The following is a 15,330-nucleotide window of genomic DNA, read 5'->3' as shown; positions in this document are numbered from 1 at the left end:
TTTAAGTTGATCATTAATTGACTAATAAAAAAATAAAGTAACATTGTTGAGTTGAACGGTGTAGCAATATTTATTATATTTATATATTTTCATGTTATATAACATTTTCTTTCATTTTTTTTCCATATTTTGCATCCCCTCTTTTCTTTTCTTTTTTTTTTTTCTCTTCAAAACTAGATATTAAAGTGTCTATTTTAAAATTTCATAAATCAAATAGACTAAAAATATATTTTGCCCATAAAATTACCGGTACCTAGATATAAAAAATAGCTAAGATGTTCCTATCTAATAGAGAATATATATTTTTTGTCAAACCTGAATATAACCCAACTGGTTAGGGTAGTTATCTTCGACTAAAAGATTTTGAGTCAGAATCTCTACTTTCATGTATTGTAGTAAAAAAAATTAAAATATACATGTTCTTCTTTGGAGAGGTAAATGATTTTTTTTTAACTGGAGAGAGAATGTGCAAATAATAGTTTCAGAGTATGCAAATTTTACTTATAAATTTGTAATGACGTTTGAAAGGAAAAAACAATTGAAAAAGGAAAGGAAGAGAGAGAGGAAAGAAGAAAAAAGAAAAAGAGAAGGCATGGTAAATGAGTTTGATTGGACAGAAGTCAACCCAATCATCAACTTTTGGAAACCGTGGCTGCGTTTTGGGTGCACAAATATTTCCAGTTGATCTTATTAATAATAATGTCTCACTCTCACTTTCAAATCTCAACTCAAAAAAGATTCGTTCGCTTTTCCCTTGTCTTATTCATTCTAAACCACTAACCAAAAGTTCGACTCAATTTACACAAACTATCTCTAGATTGAACTAATTCACATGCCCATCTTATAGGTTCTAATATTTGTATAACTGATGATAGACTTGTATGATAACGAATTAGGTAATCTAAAAGAAGAAAAGTTGAAAACTTTTACTAATTTTTAAGAAATTTGAAGGAGGAATTAAGTAATTGCCTCCCTTTTAACTAACTAAATATTAAGCTGAGTGGAGTTTCCACAGTAGTAATGTTGGGTTCCCGGTGGGAATTGAGAAAGAAAATCAGAGAGAATCGGATTCTGTAACAAAAAATAGGAAGCCCGCGCAGTGGAAGTGGCAGTAGGCCACGATTGCCACCATCCTTTCGATTCCCTTCCCTTATTTTCTCTCCACTTTCTCTTCTTCTTCTTCTTCTTCTTCTTCTTCCATGTTCGTCTTCTGTTGATTGCAGGGATCAGATTTTTTGGTTTTTGTTGGATTTATGGGAACAGAGCATATTGATTCCGCTGATGGAACACTTACTGATCGTCTCCAAAAGGTACTTTCTCTACTTTCTATTGTATGTTCTGCTTTCAATCTTCTTCAAAGTTATTGAATGGTCTGTGGATGGATCTCAGCCTCAGGCAGAGGCCGGGGACTCGGCCGGAACCTCTCATCTTAACCATTGGAAGAGACCAAATCTTGTTCTTGAGATACCCTCCAGGACACCTGATTTTGTTGCTATAAGAATGCCTCCAACATCCAGTCCTACTCCTACACCCAGGAAAGTGAATTTTGTGTTCACACCTACCTCTTCCGATGCTGCAGCTACTGGATCTTCATCCAGACCCAAATCATCCATCAAAACTCTGTTTCCAAAGCTTAGCTTCATTTACCGAAGTTCGTCCGATGCTGAGGTGGTGTCCGGCCTTGTTTCTGAGGCTTCTTCTTCAGGGGCACATGAGAAGCCTCAAGCTCAAGCCGTAAAGCCCTTGTCGATGGCCACAATCTTCACACCTCGGTCGAAGCAAGCCTCGTCGCTACCTGTGACTCCTATAGCTCATTCAAATCCAGAATCTGCACATGATGGAAGCAAGGGGAGTGAACAGGACTCAGTAGTAAGCGCCTGCTTTGAGTTTTATATAGTGGTGATTGGTGAAGCTGACCTAGTTGGATTATCTTGGCATCCATCACCTAATATAGGTTGAAATTTTATTGTGCAGAGAAGAGGAGCTCAGAAACGAATATCTCGCTCCCTCTCGCTTCCAGTGATTAACAAGGGTAGAAGCATAAGGAGGACAGATTCGTTTTTTCGTGTGATTCCTTCAACCCCCCGACCAAAGGCAGGAGATGTGACATTGAATACTTCTACAACAGCAGAAATAGGTAAAACGCCCAAACTTCATTCTTTCATCCCATCCAACAATCTTGCTGATGCCTCCTGGCACCAAGAAGCATATCCATTCTCTTGTTCTGTCGACATTTTATGGTAACTAACTCTTTTACATCCAATCATGAAACGAAAGTTCGTTTTCTTAGATGAGTGAGCGATATCAGTCTCATCTTAATCTCATGGTCCAGAGAATCATGATGTCAATGGCGAAGACATCTCTGAAGCAGATGCTGTTTGTAGAATTTGCATGGTTGAACTGTGCGAAGGAGGCGAGACTCTGAAGATGGAATGTAGCTGCAAAGGTGAACTTGCTCTGGCTCACCAAGAATGTGCCGTAAAATGGTTTAGTATCAAGGGTAATAAAACGTGTGACGTTTGCAAGAAAGAGGTTCAAAATCTTCCCGTAACCTTGCTAAAGGTCCAGAGCATTCGAACTCAAATATTAGGGGCAGCTAGGACTCAGCAGGACAATGTCAATGGGTATAGGTCAGCAACTATCTGTTGTGGGAGATTTTGAAGTTTTCCATTTAGTTGATCTTTCTTTCTTTATATTCAAGTAGATTTAACGGATGAATTAGCACCCCGAGTTACTTAATCGGAACTAAACTTCGACTGTCTTCATCTCTCCATCTTACATATTGTCATGTCATAGTAATTGCTTATTCTATATGAATATTATATCCAGGGTTTGGCAGGAGTTTCCAGTGCTTGTAATTGTTAGCATACTTGCCTACTTTTGCTTCCTCGAGCAACTCCTGGTAAGACTAGCAACTATGGAACTTTTGAGTTTAAATCTATCATTGGTCACATCATCTGTAATATGTTCAGATGCAGGTTGCAAAAATGGGTACCAGTGCAATAGCCATATCCCTTCCATTTTCTTGCGTTTTGGGTCTACTCTCATCAATGACCTCCTCAACCATGGGTAGGTTAGCCAGATCAGTTAGAAAATATCAAGCATGCAAATCTGACTAGAGCTATAACATAATCAATTGTTTGTGATAAAATAGAATAACTAATGAGGATTCAACTCATATTTGCTAATCTATCACATTGCACTAATATTCAATAAGCCTGAAACATAGAGTTCAGTCAATCCTGACTTGGCTGAAACTGTCTTGATTTGGTAGACTTTGGGATTCTTCTGTGACAGTTTGTTGCTATTATAGACAGTTAGTTTACTTCAGTACCCCTGAACAAAAAATTTCGTTTGCAGTGAAGAGAAGATTCATATGGGTGTATGCAACAGTACAATTTGCCATGGTGGTTCTCTTCTCGCACATATTTTACTCCGTGGTAAGAGATAAATCTATCTTTTTTTTTCCTATTGATATTATCCATAGTGGACATTTGTTAGCAGGGATTGAGTTTTACAATCCACAGCTCGTATTCTTTTGGATCATTTATCGAATGGCATTATCTGAAAACTAAAACCTAATATATCTTCATTTTGCTGCTGAATTAACAATAGGATGCCTTGTACAAATAAGCCCAGTAGCAGACTTATTTTGATGTTGGAGATTGATCTTTAGAATGGTTTACAGGTTGGTGTCCAAGCAGTTCTGGCCATTGTACTGGCTACATTAACTGGGTTTGGCATTGTCATGAGCGGAAGTTCAATTACCGTTGAATTTTTAAGATGGAGAAGACGATGGGGGCTACCTTCAACACAACAGCGCCTTGACCCTCAGAGAATAGCGCAACCAATACGACCATTCATAGCTATAAGTTCACTACACAATGCCATTCCCCGCCAGCATCCTACAGTTGGCGGAAACTCAGAAACATCAAGCAGAAATTAAGTCGAAACGGAGTTGGCCTACGGGATACATGATTTTTTGATGCAGGGAGTGTATATTGTTGCGTGTACAATGAGTTTAGGTTGCGACTTCTCTGAACCATAGCTTCCTTGTATAGAATTTGTGATGTGGTTAGGAAGTTGTCAACTTGACAAAAGATTGTAGATATAAAAAGAACACAGAGAAGAAGAAACCAGAGAGTTAATCTAGTCCATAGCAGCTCCTAAAATGCATCCTATATGCACATGAAGCTTTCTCGTGATCTTTTTTCTTGGTTAAACTATACCATGTTTGTTTCAATATTGTCGCTATAATTTTAAAAGGTTTCAGTTTTATGATTTGATTTCGCTTTCATGCAGTGTAATTCATGTTTCTTAATCTACAATAGAAGTATGTTAGAAGTTTGTAATTTGCATATTAAATCAAATTTCCGTATGTGAGATAGGAACAAATTTTTAAACCTAGATATGGAATGAAAAGGACAATTGATTGTTTCTTAATTAAAAATAAAACATAAACTATTGGAGATCGAGAAAATTGAATCCTCATTGGTAAGTTAAGTAAACACTAAAATCTTCTGAGCAATTAAGCAAGCGATAAATGAGGGAGGCAGAAGATATATTTTTATATATATAGTATGAGAAAGAAATTTTGAAACAAAACGGAATGACAAAGAAAGCGGCATAGCCGACTGAATAAGCAAGATGCTAAGAACTATATCTTAAGGAAAAATAATCACACACTGCTACTCAAAATTAGCCAATAAACAAATTGACTAGAAAATCTCCTGATCAATGAGTTTACCGAGCTACGTAATAAAAATAAAAATAATAATGCTAATTAATTACTAGAAAAGACTACTCTCTAACGCAGAGAATTCCGTACCGTCTCCATTTTGATCCTCATAGGAAGGAAGACCTAGCGGCGTCCCCGTACTGAGATCGGCGAATGTTGTTTTGGCGCTTCTTGTACACGATTCCTCCAATTCCGACGAAACACACTGCGGCAATCACTCCAAATGCAATTCCAGCCTTCTTGCCTCCGTTCATCCCGCCTTTGGAGGCTGCTCCCGATTCCACTTCACCGCCACTGGCGACGCTCTTACTGACATCGCTGTCTCTGTTAGGCGAAGGAGCAGGAGTCGGGGACGGAGAAGGAGAAGGAGAAGGAGAAGGCGTCGGAGCCGGACGGGGAGGAAGATCTGAGGGCGGAGGCGCAGGAGGAGAGTTCAAAGGCGACTCCGGTGGAGAGGCGGAAGGAGCGTGGGGGAATGGGGCCGGGGAGGGCAGTGGAGGAGAATCGGCGGCAGATTGAGGGGACGGAGAAGGCGAACCACCCGCCGGCGCAGTCACATCGAGTGGTTCCAAAGAGACAGTGACATTGATCAACAGCGAAACGAACAGAAGAAGGCAACAGAATGCAACGGATTTCGCCATTGCTTATGGGGAGGAAGAATCTCTGAAGAAAAAGGGAATGTGGCTCAGAAATCGTAGTCGGTGAGGCCAAAAATGAATAGACAAGTGAAGAACAGAATACTGAACAGATCCAGGCCGACGGTGCACTTGCAGTATAATTCTAATTATTAATTATTAATTATAATAAAGCGGTTGAAAATACAGTGCGGAATGAGACGCATGGACCAATGAATGAACGCCACGTGGAGAGATTGTAAAGAATTTTGAGAGTGATAGAACTACTGGATCCGCGCTGGCAGAGGAAAACACGGAGCCTGAATCAACAACGAAACAAGATTGACTCCAATTACGCGTCGTTGATGCTATTGCTACCAATACCATTCGTAAAAAGGAGTTACTCTATCATTCATTTTTTAGATAAAATTCTTTTATTTTTATTTGTTTTAAAAATTATACTAAATCTAAATCACATAAAAGCCAGGGAATGATTTTTTGTTGGTCTCATGTGATTGTATTAGTGTACCATTTCTACGGTAAAATTTCAAATCTAAATATATGTTCCTTTTACATTTTGGTTTAATCATTGGAGTTTAACTTTTCATTAAAAAGAAAAAAAAACAAAGATATGTCTATAATCAAATTTTGTGTTTGGTTCATTCATTTTCATTTTTTTGTTTGAAATGAATACTGTGAAAAAAAAATCAAAATGTATTTTGGTGATTTGTTTTTAAAATTAATTTCTCAAAGTAATGATTTAAAATAAGTTGTTTTTCAAAATGAAACAAATTTAAAATTTTCAATAAATGTGTGTTTTTCTTTGTTTTGTTCTTTTAGTACAATAAACAAGTTTTTCTAATGTACAAAAGAAGATAAACGAATTTGTTTTCTTTTTGTTGAATTCTTTATTTTCGGAACAAATTTTTTATATTAGAGACTAAGTTTTATTTGACACATTCAAATAAATGACTAAATGATCCAAGGACGAAGCCAACAACTCAAAATATTTTAGTTTGGATAAATGGATCCATCATCTAAAACACCCAAAATTTTGTATATCAACCATTAATAATTTTTTTCACACCAACTTACCAATTCTCAAATATCAATCAACGTCCACTTATATCACTTTTAAATATTGTTATAAATAAGTAACAAATAATAGAAAATGTTATAAAAGTAGTAAATAATACGAATGAAAAATAATATATTTTTGAGTTAAATAATTGGGAGTGGAAGATCAAACTATCAACTTTTAAAATAGTAATAGGTGCTGAATTTTTAAACGAGCAGAAAAAATAACACAAAAAATACCACAAATTATATTAAATCCTTGATTTTTTTTAATTTTTTTAATTTTTTTGAAATGCATAGGATCCTTGGTTGAATAAATATATATTAGAGGAATGGACGTAGGGTTTCCAAATGGTTCCACTATTTTTAATTTCGTTTTATTTGTACATCAAAACTGCAACACGTTGCATTTGATATTTGGGCTTGTAATGGGCCGGTCATTTGGTCCAGTTAGAGTGGGCATCACAATTGACGTGGGCCCAAATACAAAAGAGGCTCCCGCCTCCCGGTCCAGTAAATTTGAATATATGATTTTACAAATAATAAAAAGAGAGCTCCAGCACGGAAATGGTGAATAATAAATGTGAGGCAAGGGGAGCCCAGAGGTGAGGTGGCAAAAACACTGGATCCCACTGGACCAGCGAGGCGTGACCTAGCAACGTCCCATCCACGTCAATCTCTAGGGCATCTTGCTAGACTGGAGGGCACTCGCCACCCAGGCGAGGCCCCTTTAAAAGTTGTGGCACTCCTTTTTTCTTACCTATTTCAAGGATGATGTTGGATCTCCAAAACTTTCCTTTTCACACAACTTTAACTTTCTATTAGGAATTATAACATATAACTTTATTTTTTACCAAATAACTTCAGCATTACTGTAATAACAAGAGGAATTATTTGCTGAAAAAACCTACTAATATTTGGAATATGCCCATAAAGAAGGATATTGATAAGAAGCCTTGATAGATATGCCACACAACAGACAGTTAACCGTTGCCATCATATCAAGCATGGTATCCATTTAAAAAAATCCCACACAAAACAAACGTCTCTTTTAGAAGTGATAATGATTATAGAAAATTCTAAAGAAATACTATTTTTGCCATTATACTTTTAAATTTGGTTCATTTTATTTTTAATTTTTGTTTATTTTAGTCCACTTATTTTTTTGTATAATAATCTCTAAATAACTAAAAATATATGGATCAAAATGGTATTACTCGAAGGGATATTAAAATGATTAGAAAAATGATGGTGCAAAAATAATACAAAGCAAGTTGGGAGGGGAGGGCCTATAAAAAAAGGCTACTCAACCACCAGATTAGTTAAAATTAAGTTGTCCATTTTGTCATTGTCTTAGCTCTATTAAAGGAACCCAATACAAATAATGTATTCACAAAACCAATATTCTTCAATGGTCCCTCTCCCCTCTCTCGTGTCACGCTGTAAGTCCAGCATCAATTATTCTCCTGCCCCAAGAAAAAATGCGAATTTATATATGTCTAAACAGCTAGGCCTCACCTACTAAAATGAAATGATGACACACAAACATACAAAATAATAAGTTGAAGATAAGATAATTAATACATTTATACTTAGCTTTTGTAAAGCAAACTAATTTTCTTTTTCTTGAGCTGTAATGTATTGACCTAAGTAAGTATTTTTTTTTCTTTTCATTTTTGGGGTTACGTAGCATTTAATTTCTATCTCTTGTACATATGTAAGCGCTCTATTGGATAAGAATTCCATTGCATTGCATCAATATCACATCCCACTTTGCGAATTCCAAGATCCCACCTCCTCCACATATCCCCTCGCATTCTAATCTATGTGCTGTCATTTTCAAACTTTTTTTTATTTTATTTTTAAGTAACCCTTCAGCTCTAAATAAACAAGAGATGCAGAAATTAGGAGGAAATGAAATGGACAGAAAGGAGATTCTTTTATTAAGAAGAACAAAGAAGCAAAAGGATAAGGATGAAATACAAAAGACGGCAACAACAGACAAACGTGAGAATTATGCGCTCCAGTTTGCACAAATTGGCTTTTTTTTTTTTTTGTGGTTGGGTGGGGTGGAAATATGTACAATTTCCTGGGCCAATCATTTTTGTTCTTGTTCAACTCAATTCATGGAGGCGAGGCAGAGGAGACGGAGACCAAAGCAGCAGCACAGAGTGTTCCATCAAAAGTCTATTGAGGAAAAAAGAAAGAAACACAATCTTGTTCTGAGACAAACCAATTTAATATTACAATATAAGAGAAGCTTCAATTTCAAGCGTTGCTCCTGAAGGATCCGAGGGCTTTAATGGCTCCAGCTCTGAGCACATACTGGTGGTACAATGCAGCAATTGCAGCTCCAACAAATGGGCCAACCCAGAACATCCACTGCCCAATCCCAACAGTTAGAAATAATTAAATTGCAAAAAAAAAAAAAAAAAAGAAGTGGGGATAAGGGAAATGAATGAATCATTACTTGGTCGTCCCAGGCCTTATCCTGGTTGTATATGACAGCAGCGCCGAAACTTCTTGCGGGGTTAATTCCAGTCCCGGTGATGGGAATTGTGGCCAAGTGAACCATGAACACCGCAAACCCAATTGGCAGTGGAGCCAAAACCTGTGAAGAAATTAAACAAACAACGAAGAATTAATGAGTTTAATTTGACGATGAAATTAATTAAGAGAGCAGAGTATTAGTGTTAACATACAGGAACGTGGGAATCTCTGGCGCTTCTCTTGGGATCGGTGGCAGAGAAGACAGTGTAGACAAGGACGAAGGTACCGATGATCTCAGCGCCGAGTCCAGTGCCCTTGTTGTAGCCATCGGCGAGCATGTTGGCCCCGCCTTTGTACCTGACGTAGAAGGCGGACTGGAAAGCCTTGACGAGGCCGCACCCGCAGATGGCGCCCAGGCACTGCGCAATTATGTAGAGCAAGGCCCGAACCAGCGACACCTTACGGGCGAGGAAGAGGCCGAAGGTGACGGCTGGGTTGATGTGGCCACCGGAGATGCCGGCGGTGCAGTAGACGAGGATGAAAATCATGCCACCGAAGGCCCAGGCGATGCCGAGGATGCCAACGCCGCTGCAAGGGTCGGTGTTGGAGGGTATGGAAAGGTCGCTCTGGTGGGAGTAGCCGATGACGGTCAAAACGGTGACGTAGAGGAAGAGGAGAGTGGCGATGAACTCGGCGATTACGGCCCGGTAGAGGGACCATTTGGTGAGCTCCTCGGCGTCGATGAGAGGGGCCGGTGGAGGGTCTTGGTAGTCCTTGGCTTGGAACTCCCCTTGCTCGGCGACCTCAACGTCCTTCCCCATGACGATCTAAATTCTAACTTCCTTTAGGCTCAGCCTCACAAATAATGGAAGTGGGCAGTGGTGGCAGTGGTGGTAGTGGTGGGAGTGGCTACAAAAAGGGTATTTATGGACACCCAAGGAAAGTACCAGAAGAAGAGAGAAGGAGTATGATTAGAGAGAGGGAGAGGGTTGTATTAAGTTTTTAATTATAATTTAATGGTTAATGTTTAATTGATAATGATGTGAAATTGGGGGTGAGGGTGGGGCCGGGGGGATTAATTATAGGCCGCCCAATGAGCTTGGTTTCGCTTGCATTGGGCTCCACTTTCCGCCTCCAACGCTTACTGTGATTTGAGTTTTTGTTTTTGTTTTGTTTTTGGCTAATAAGCTCATGCTGTGCCACAATGCAAACTGGAAAATGGAAAATGGTCCCCTTTTTCTTTTACCGTCCATTCATCAATCAAGTCTTCCAATTCAACGGCTATTTAGCTATCTTACAAAACCAATCCAACGGCTCTTTCGTTAGCTTGGTAAATTAAAAGTTCTCCCACTCCGATCTCACTAAGAATTTGGAGGTTTATGTCAATTATCGCTGAATTATATTCGCGTTGATACTTTACTTTTAAACCTATTCTTTCTTTTACTTTCCCCTTTTTTAATGGTATTTTAGAGAGTTAAATTATCAATTAATATTATATTTGAATTTTGTCCATGTTACAGTGAGTTAGTCCCTTCCATTTTTATGATTATGGGTTAGATATACTAAGGTTTAGGGTTAAGTAAAAAATATATATTTTTTAAAAGTAATAATAATAATAATAAAGAAGTGTATACCGGTGAGGTTCAACCAAAATATAAAGTTTAAATTGAAATTTTTTTAACCACACAAATTTCAAACCACAAGAAATAAAGTAATCCCGAGTCCAAATTTCTAAGTCATCAAAATTAATTTAAACAAATTTAAAAGATAAATTTTATCCGCTAAAGTTATACTGCGATGGATGAGTATTTACTAATAATAAAATTAAATAATTGTCAATAATTCATTCGTATAAATAATAGATATATTTGCCTTTTGTAATTGTTTAATACATTTTTTACTACTTTCATAATATTTCACTCCTAAACTGAACCATCATGCAAACCCAAGTTGTCTTAAATTAATATAATTCAATTAAAAGGAAGTAAATTTTCCTCCCTTGCCCAGCTCTTGCATATGGAAATTACTATCCTTTTAGAAAATTCATAATTTAAAAGAATTAGAAAAAATTAATATGTTATTGTTATTAAAAAAAATTATAAAACAACTTCCAACCCCACGAATTGAAATTCGGTACTGAAGGTTTCTTGTCTGTATAAAAAAATGACAGCGATTTATCAATTTCAAATGATAATCGTAAATTATTGTTAGGTGACGATTAGCCAGAGAAACTTATCTGGATGTGCACCAAATTTTCATATTATTTAATAATTCATTTGGTATGTTTTTATTTTTATGCACCAATCATTTAGTCCAGCCATGTACCCTACCTTATTTCAAATTTACTAACTTTTTTTTTCTCTTTTTTTAATTCCTTTCCCATGACAACGATAATGAAAATTATTATAAACAAAATAAAACCTAGACGCCATTTTACATAAATAAAAGATTCGACGTCGAATTATATAATACAAAATTGAGTATTTAAAGCAACAAAAAAATCAAAAGTCTTTCGTTATTTTAAATAAAATAATAGAATTCTTTTAGTTTATTATATCTAGAATTTTAAATGTCTAAATCCTTAATTTCAAGAAAATGTTGCTAGAAATATCGATAAAACGTCATGTCCATAAATATTTCTAGAAAGATTATAAAAATAAAAAATGGATAAAAAAATTATTTAAATTAACAAATAAGCATTTTATCATTTCTATATATTAAAATGATTAATATTAATATTATATTTATATTAGTGATATTTTTTGTATTTTATTGTTTTTTTTAATACTATAGAAATGTTGATTTGCCCCATGTTGATGTCAAATCCATAGATGCATAGAAATATCTAATTAATACCTTGAGTATATATATGTAGATAAATTGTATTTTTTTATAATGAAGATTCAAACTTACAATCTTTTATATCAGGAATATATGTCTGCTATGATTTGGGTTGGTAATATTACCAATTGAACTATGTTTTGATATGTAAATATTTTTTTAAGGATATAATTTTTTTTTAGAAGTCAATTTACTGAAAAAAAAAAAATGTCAGATTTTGAAGTTACTTTCCAACCAACTCCCAATTGAAAATTCTATTAAAAGAAAAAAAAAACTTCAAATATGAGGAAAAGAAAGTGAGAACCCCTTAAAATTTCAAATATGGGCTATCAAATCATCCAAACCGACTACGGTTTTATATAAACCCACATTCAAATTGTTTAATGCAGAGAATGGACAACGGTAGCCGCCCACTCAAAAAATTCCACAAAATAAATCAATCTTATCCACACAAAAAAAATATTTTTTCATTTCTTAAAACGAAAAAGTATTATTTAAAAAAAAAAAAAAAGGTCTTTGGCTCACGCGAAAGAGAAAAGTTGTGGTTTACAGGGCGACACGTGTCGACACACAAAAATCCATTTTGAATAGAAACAACTGGGGGTAAAAATAGTGACGTGTATGGTCGGTTGGGTAAGTCTACTCTAATTTTGTGATGCCAATTCTTATCTTAATTATGGCCACCACAATTTTAGTCTTTAATATATTTATGTGAAATTGCTTCAATTCCCATTTCCCTATCACATTCCTTCATATTACTTTCAGATAAATTTATTTTCGTACTAGTATTTAATGCTATACAAATATAACTCAACTCACAATCATGATTACCTTTCTCAAAAGTATATTACTGTTTTTTACTTATTGTAATTAAAATTATAGTTATAATCCATATGATTTTGCCTTCCCTTTAAATGTTTTAATTTCTACTCTTTTCCATAATAGTCAACTTTAATTATCTCCTTAAATAGTATTGAAGAGAAACTATAATTATTTATATATTTGAATAGTATTGAAAGGAGATGAAGTAAGACATTAGCATCCACATAGAATTCTATTGGCTTACCTGTTAATTTAATTAGCCTTGAGAATTAAATTTAGTTCATAAATGAAAGTATTAAAATCGAAACATTAAATAGGACAAAGTACAAATTATAGAATTATAAGTCAATACAATACAGTTTGATTTATTCCCAAGTTTGGAGGGAGATTGAAGAATGGCCCAAGGCCATATTGCATTGCATGTATCTGGATTCTCTAAAAAAGTGTTTAATAAAAATAATAAACTCTGTTTGGGGGAGAGAATACCCTGGACACGTGGAGGACCCCTATTGGTGCTCCAAGATGACTCATGAGTCATGCCTAGCTCGGACGGCCGAGATCACCACCACTAGCGTTGACAGATGCTAAGTATGAGGGCCGAGGTGAACCTGGCCGAGGTCCGACCTACCGGGAAGTTCGGTGGGGGCCGATGTGAGCTACTGTCAGCGGCGTGATTATCGGGTATAACCCACGGTCCCGAGATTACCGGGTGTAACCGTCGCGAGATTAGCGGGACTACCCCCATAAGTAGAGGACTTCACTCCACGATCAGGTACGATGATTTCTGACCTCGAACTAAACTGGGAATCCGACCTATACTGACTTGATCGTCGGAGTGCTCACCTTTTTGTGCAGGTCCGCCCAAGTATTCAGATCGGTCCGGAGGCCGAGTTCGAGCTGCAATCTGAAATACACTGTTGTGCATATCCTTGCATAAACAAACTCTACTTGAGTTTTATCTTAAAAAAAAATAAAAAATATTAGCGTGTCTTTTTTCTAAATATCAACTTGAACAGTAAACTTTACTAAAATTGAAAAACTTGTATAAGTACGAACTTTCAACTTGCCATCTTTTCAAAATAACAATACTTCTTTTCTTCAAGTAATAATAATAAACAACAATTACCTTCCCTCATTTTCTTGGACAAAGTTTTAAAATAATCTAATTACAAAAATAACGTTAGTTTAAAAATGATAACAAAATAAATATAATTTAAATATATATAAATTTAAAAGTAAGTGAGATTTTCAAAACTATTAATAAAAATACGTACAAACGTATATATTTGATGTGCCAAGTGACTAAACGGTAGTCGAGTACATTATATGCGACTTCCACCTTTTAATTCTTTTTTTAATTAAGATGTGATTAAATTTTTTATTGTTTGTTACTATATTTTAAATTTTGATTAAAATATCATTTAAAGTCTAAAAATTTAAAATTAGATTAAAATCAATTCGATTATTAAAATATTATTTCAGCTTCTTGTGCTTCATCTCGATATATTCTATAAAATAACATTTAAATTTAATATAAACTAAATCGATAAAAAATTATTAAATTAATGAAAACATAAAAGCCAATGAGTATTATACAAAGTCAATAACATATCTATTTAAATATTCCCCAACATCATTATAAATTTACTACAAAACAAATATGATTATTATCTAAACCGGCCGAACATCACATCTAAAATATGGAGAAGATTTAACTTTGGCACATGGTATGTAATACATGACCTTTTTTAAATATAGAGAAAATTAAGATTATACAAGTGTTTTTCTTAAATTATGATTTTTTAAAATAAAATTCAAAATATATATAAAAAAAGAAAGAACGAACAAAGGGTGGTGGGAAGTCATAGCCATACATTGTAGCAGTCCATCCCTGAATTTATCTACCCTATTTTTATAATTATTTTGAAATCTATACAAGTTTTGTCATTTATTTTTAAAAAACAATTATTTTGAAAAAAAAATCTCATTTTCTTACTTTTATGAATAAGGACTGAAACTATTGTTCCATTCCAAAATTATAGGCTACTGAATATTGGTTTTGAAGTATTATTGAAACTGTTACCATTCATCTTACAACTACTATAAATCTAATTGAATATTAAATCTTTTATGTCAATTTAAATTACGTTCGAGGACTATGGAAGGATTAAAATAAATAAAATATTACACATTAGATTTCCATGGAAATAAATTAAGATATTATGTCATTATATATATCAATATAATTGTATGTAGCCAAATATTAATGAACTTTTTGTAAAATAAAATAAAATCGATGAGAAATAAATAAAATCAGCGAAAAAAATATATATATATAAAATAAAAAAAAAACTAAAGATAAAATGGTTAAAAGAAGATGTCCTATGAATCTTAAAAACCCAATTTACAAGTTTCAGGATTACTTAAATATCTCTAGATGGTCAAACAAACACAGGGATTGAGATGCTCATTCCATAGTAATCTTAGATGTGGCAAAGAATAAGATTTTTTTTATTACTTTTTTCATATCTTTTATCCATTTACAGATTAGAATCCCATCATATAATCACTTCTAATGGTAATGGTGTGTTTGAGAGGGACGGTAGAATTAGTAATTTTGAAAAAAGAAATTTAAGTATAATTGATTTTCTAAAACCTGATAACTTAAAAATCAATTTAAAATGATTTAAAGTTTTTCTAAAATTAGTCTTCTAATTTGCCACCTCTTAAATATGAAATTTAATAATA

General features: G+C 34.6%; 3 protein-coding genes across 4 annotated transcripts; 1 reads left to right on the top strand and 2 right to left on the bottom strand.

The window, feature by feature from the left end:
• Nucleotides 1-756: 756 nt before the first annotated feature.
• LOC111011306 (uncharacterized) lies at nt 757-4,284 on the top strand. 2 transcript variants are annotated; one of them, XM_022285014.2, is made up of 8 exons: nt 757-1,310; nt 1,390-1,869; nt 1,975-2,137; nt 2,333-2,630; nt 2,830-2,902; nt 2,979-3,069; nt 3,361-3,440; nt 3,689-4,284. In XM_022285014.2, exons 1-8 carry the CDS (start codon nt 1,254-1,256, stop codon nt 3,944-3,946), a joined length of 1,500 nt encoding a protein of 499 aa, XP_022140706.1. In that variant the 5' UTR covers nt 757-1,253; the 3' UTR covers nt 3,947-4,284. The 2 variants fall into 2 exon arrangements, with proteins under 2 accessions (XP_022140706.1, XP_022140705.1); XM_022285013.2 differs by having other exon boundaries at nt 758-1,310; nt 2,973-3,069.
• Nucleotides 4,285-4,544: 260 nt separating this feature from the next.
• Nucleotides 4,545-5,515, bottom strand: LOC111011307 (uncharacterized). The gene has a single exon (XM_022285016.2). It carries the CDS (start codon nt 5,377-5,379, stop codon nt 4,846-4,848), a length of 534 nt encoding a protein of 177 aa, XP_022140708.1. The 5' UTR covers nt 5,380-5,515; the 3' UTR covers nt 4,545-4,845.
• A 2,834-nt stretch (nt 5,516-8,349) lies between these two features.
• On the bottom strand, nt 8,350-9,834 carry LOC148212652 (aquaporin PIP2-7). Its single transcript, XM_088120537.1, has 3 exons — nt 9,132-9,834; nt 8,900-9,040; nt 8,350-8,811 (listed from the first exon to the last, which is right to left on the bottom strand). The coding sequence occupies exons 1-3, from the start codon at nt 9,738-9,740 to the stop codon at nt 8,698-8,700; spliced, it is 864 nt and encodes a 287-aa protein (XP_087976663.1). The 5' UTR covers nt 9,741-9,834; the 3' UTR covers nt 8,350-8,697.
• Between the last annotated feature and the right edge of the window lie 5,496 nt (nt 9,835-15,330).

Source organism: Momordica charantia (genome assembly GCF_013281855.1).
Source record: "Momordica charantia cultivar OHB3-1 chromosome 2 unlocalized genomic scaffold, Mcharantia_2.0 BLBB01000002.1, whole genome shotgun sequence".
Lineage (NCBI taxonomy): Eukaryota > Viridiplantae > Streptophyta > Magnoliopsida > Cucurbitales > Cucurbitaceae > Momordica > Momordica charantia.
Note: the sequence above shows the minus strand (reverse complement) of the source record. Positions and strands in the feature narration are given on the sequence as shown.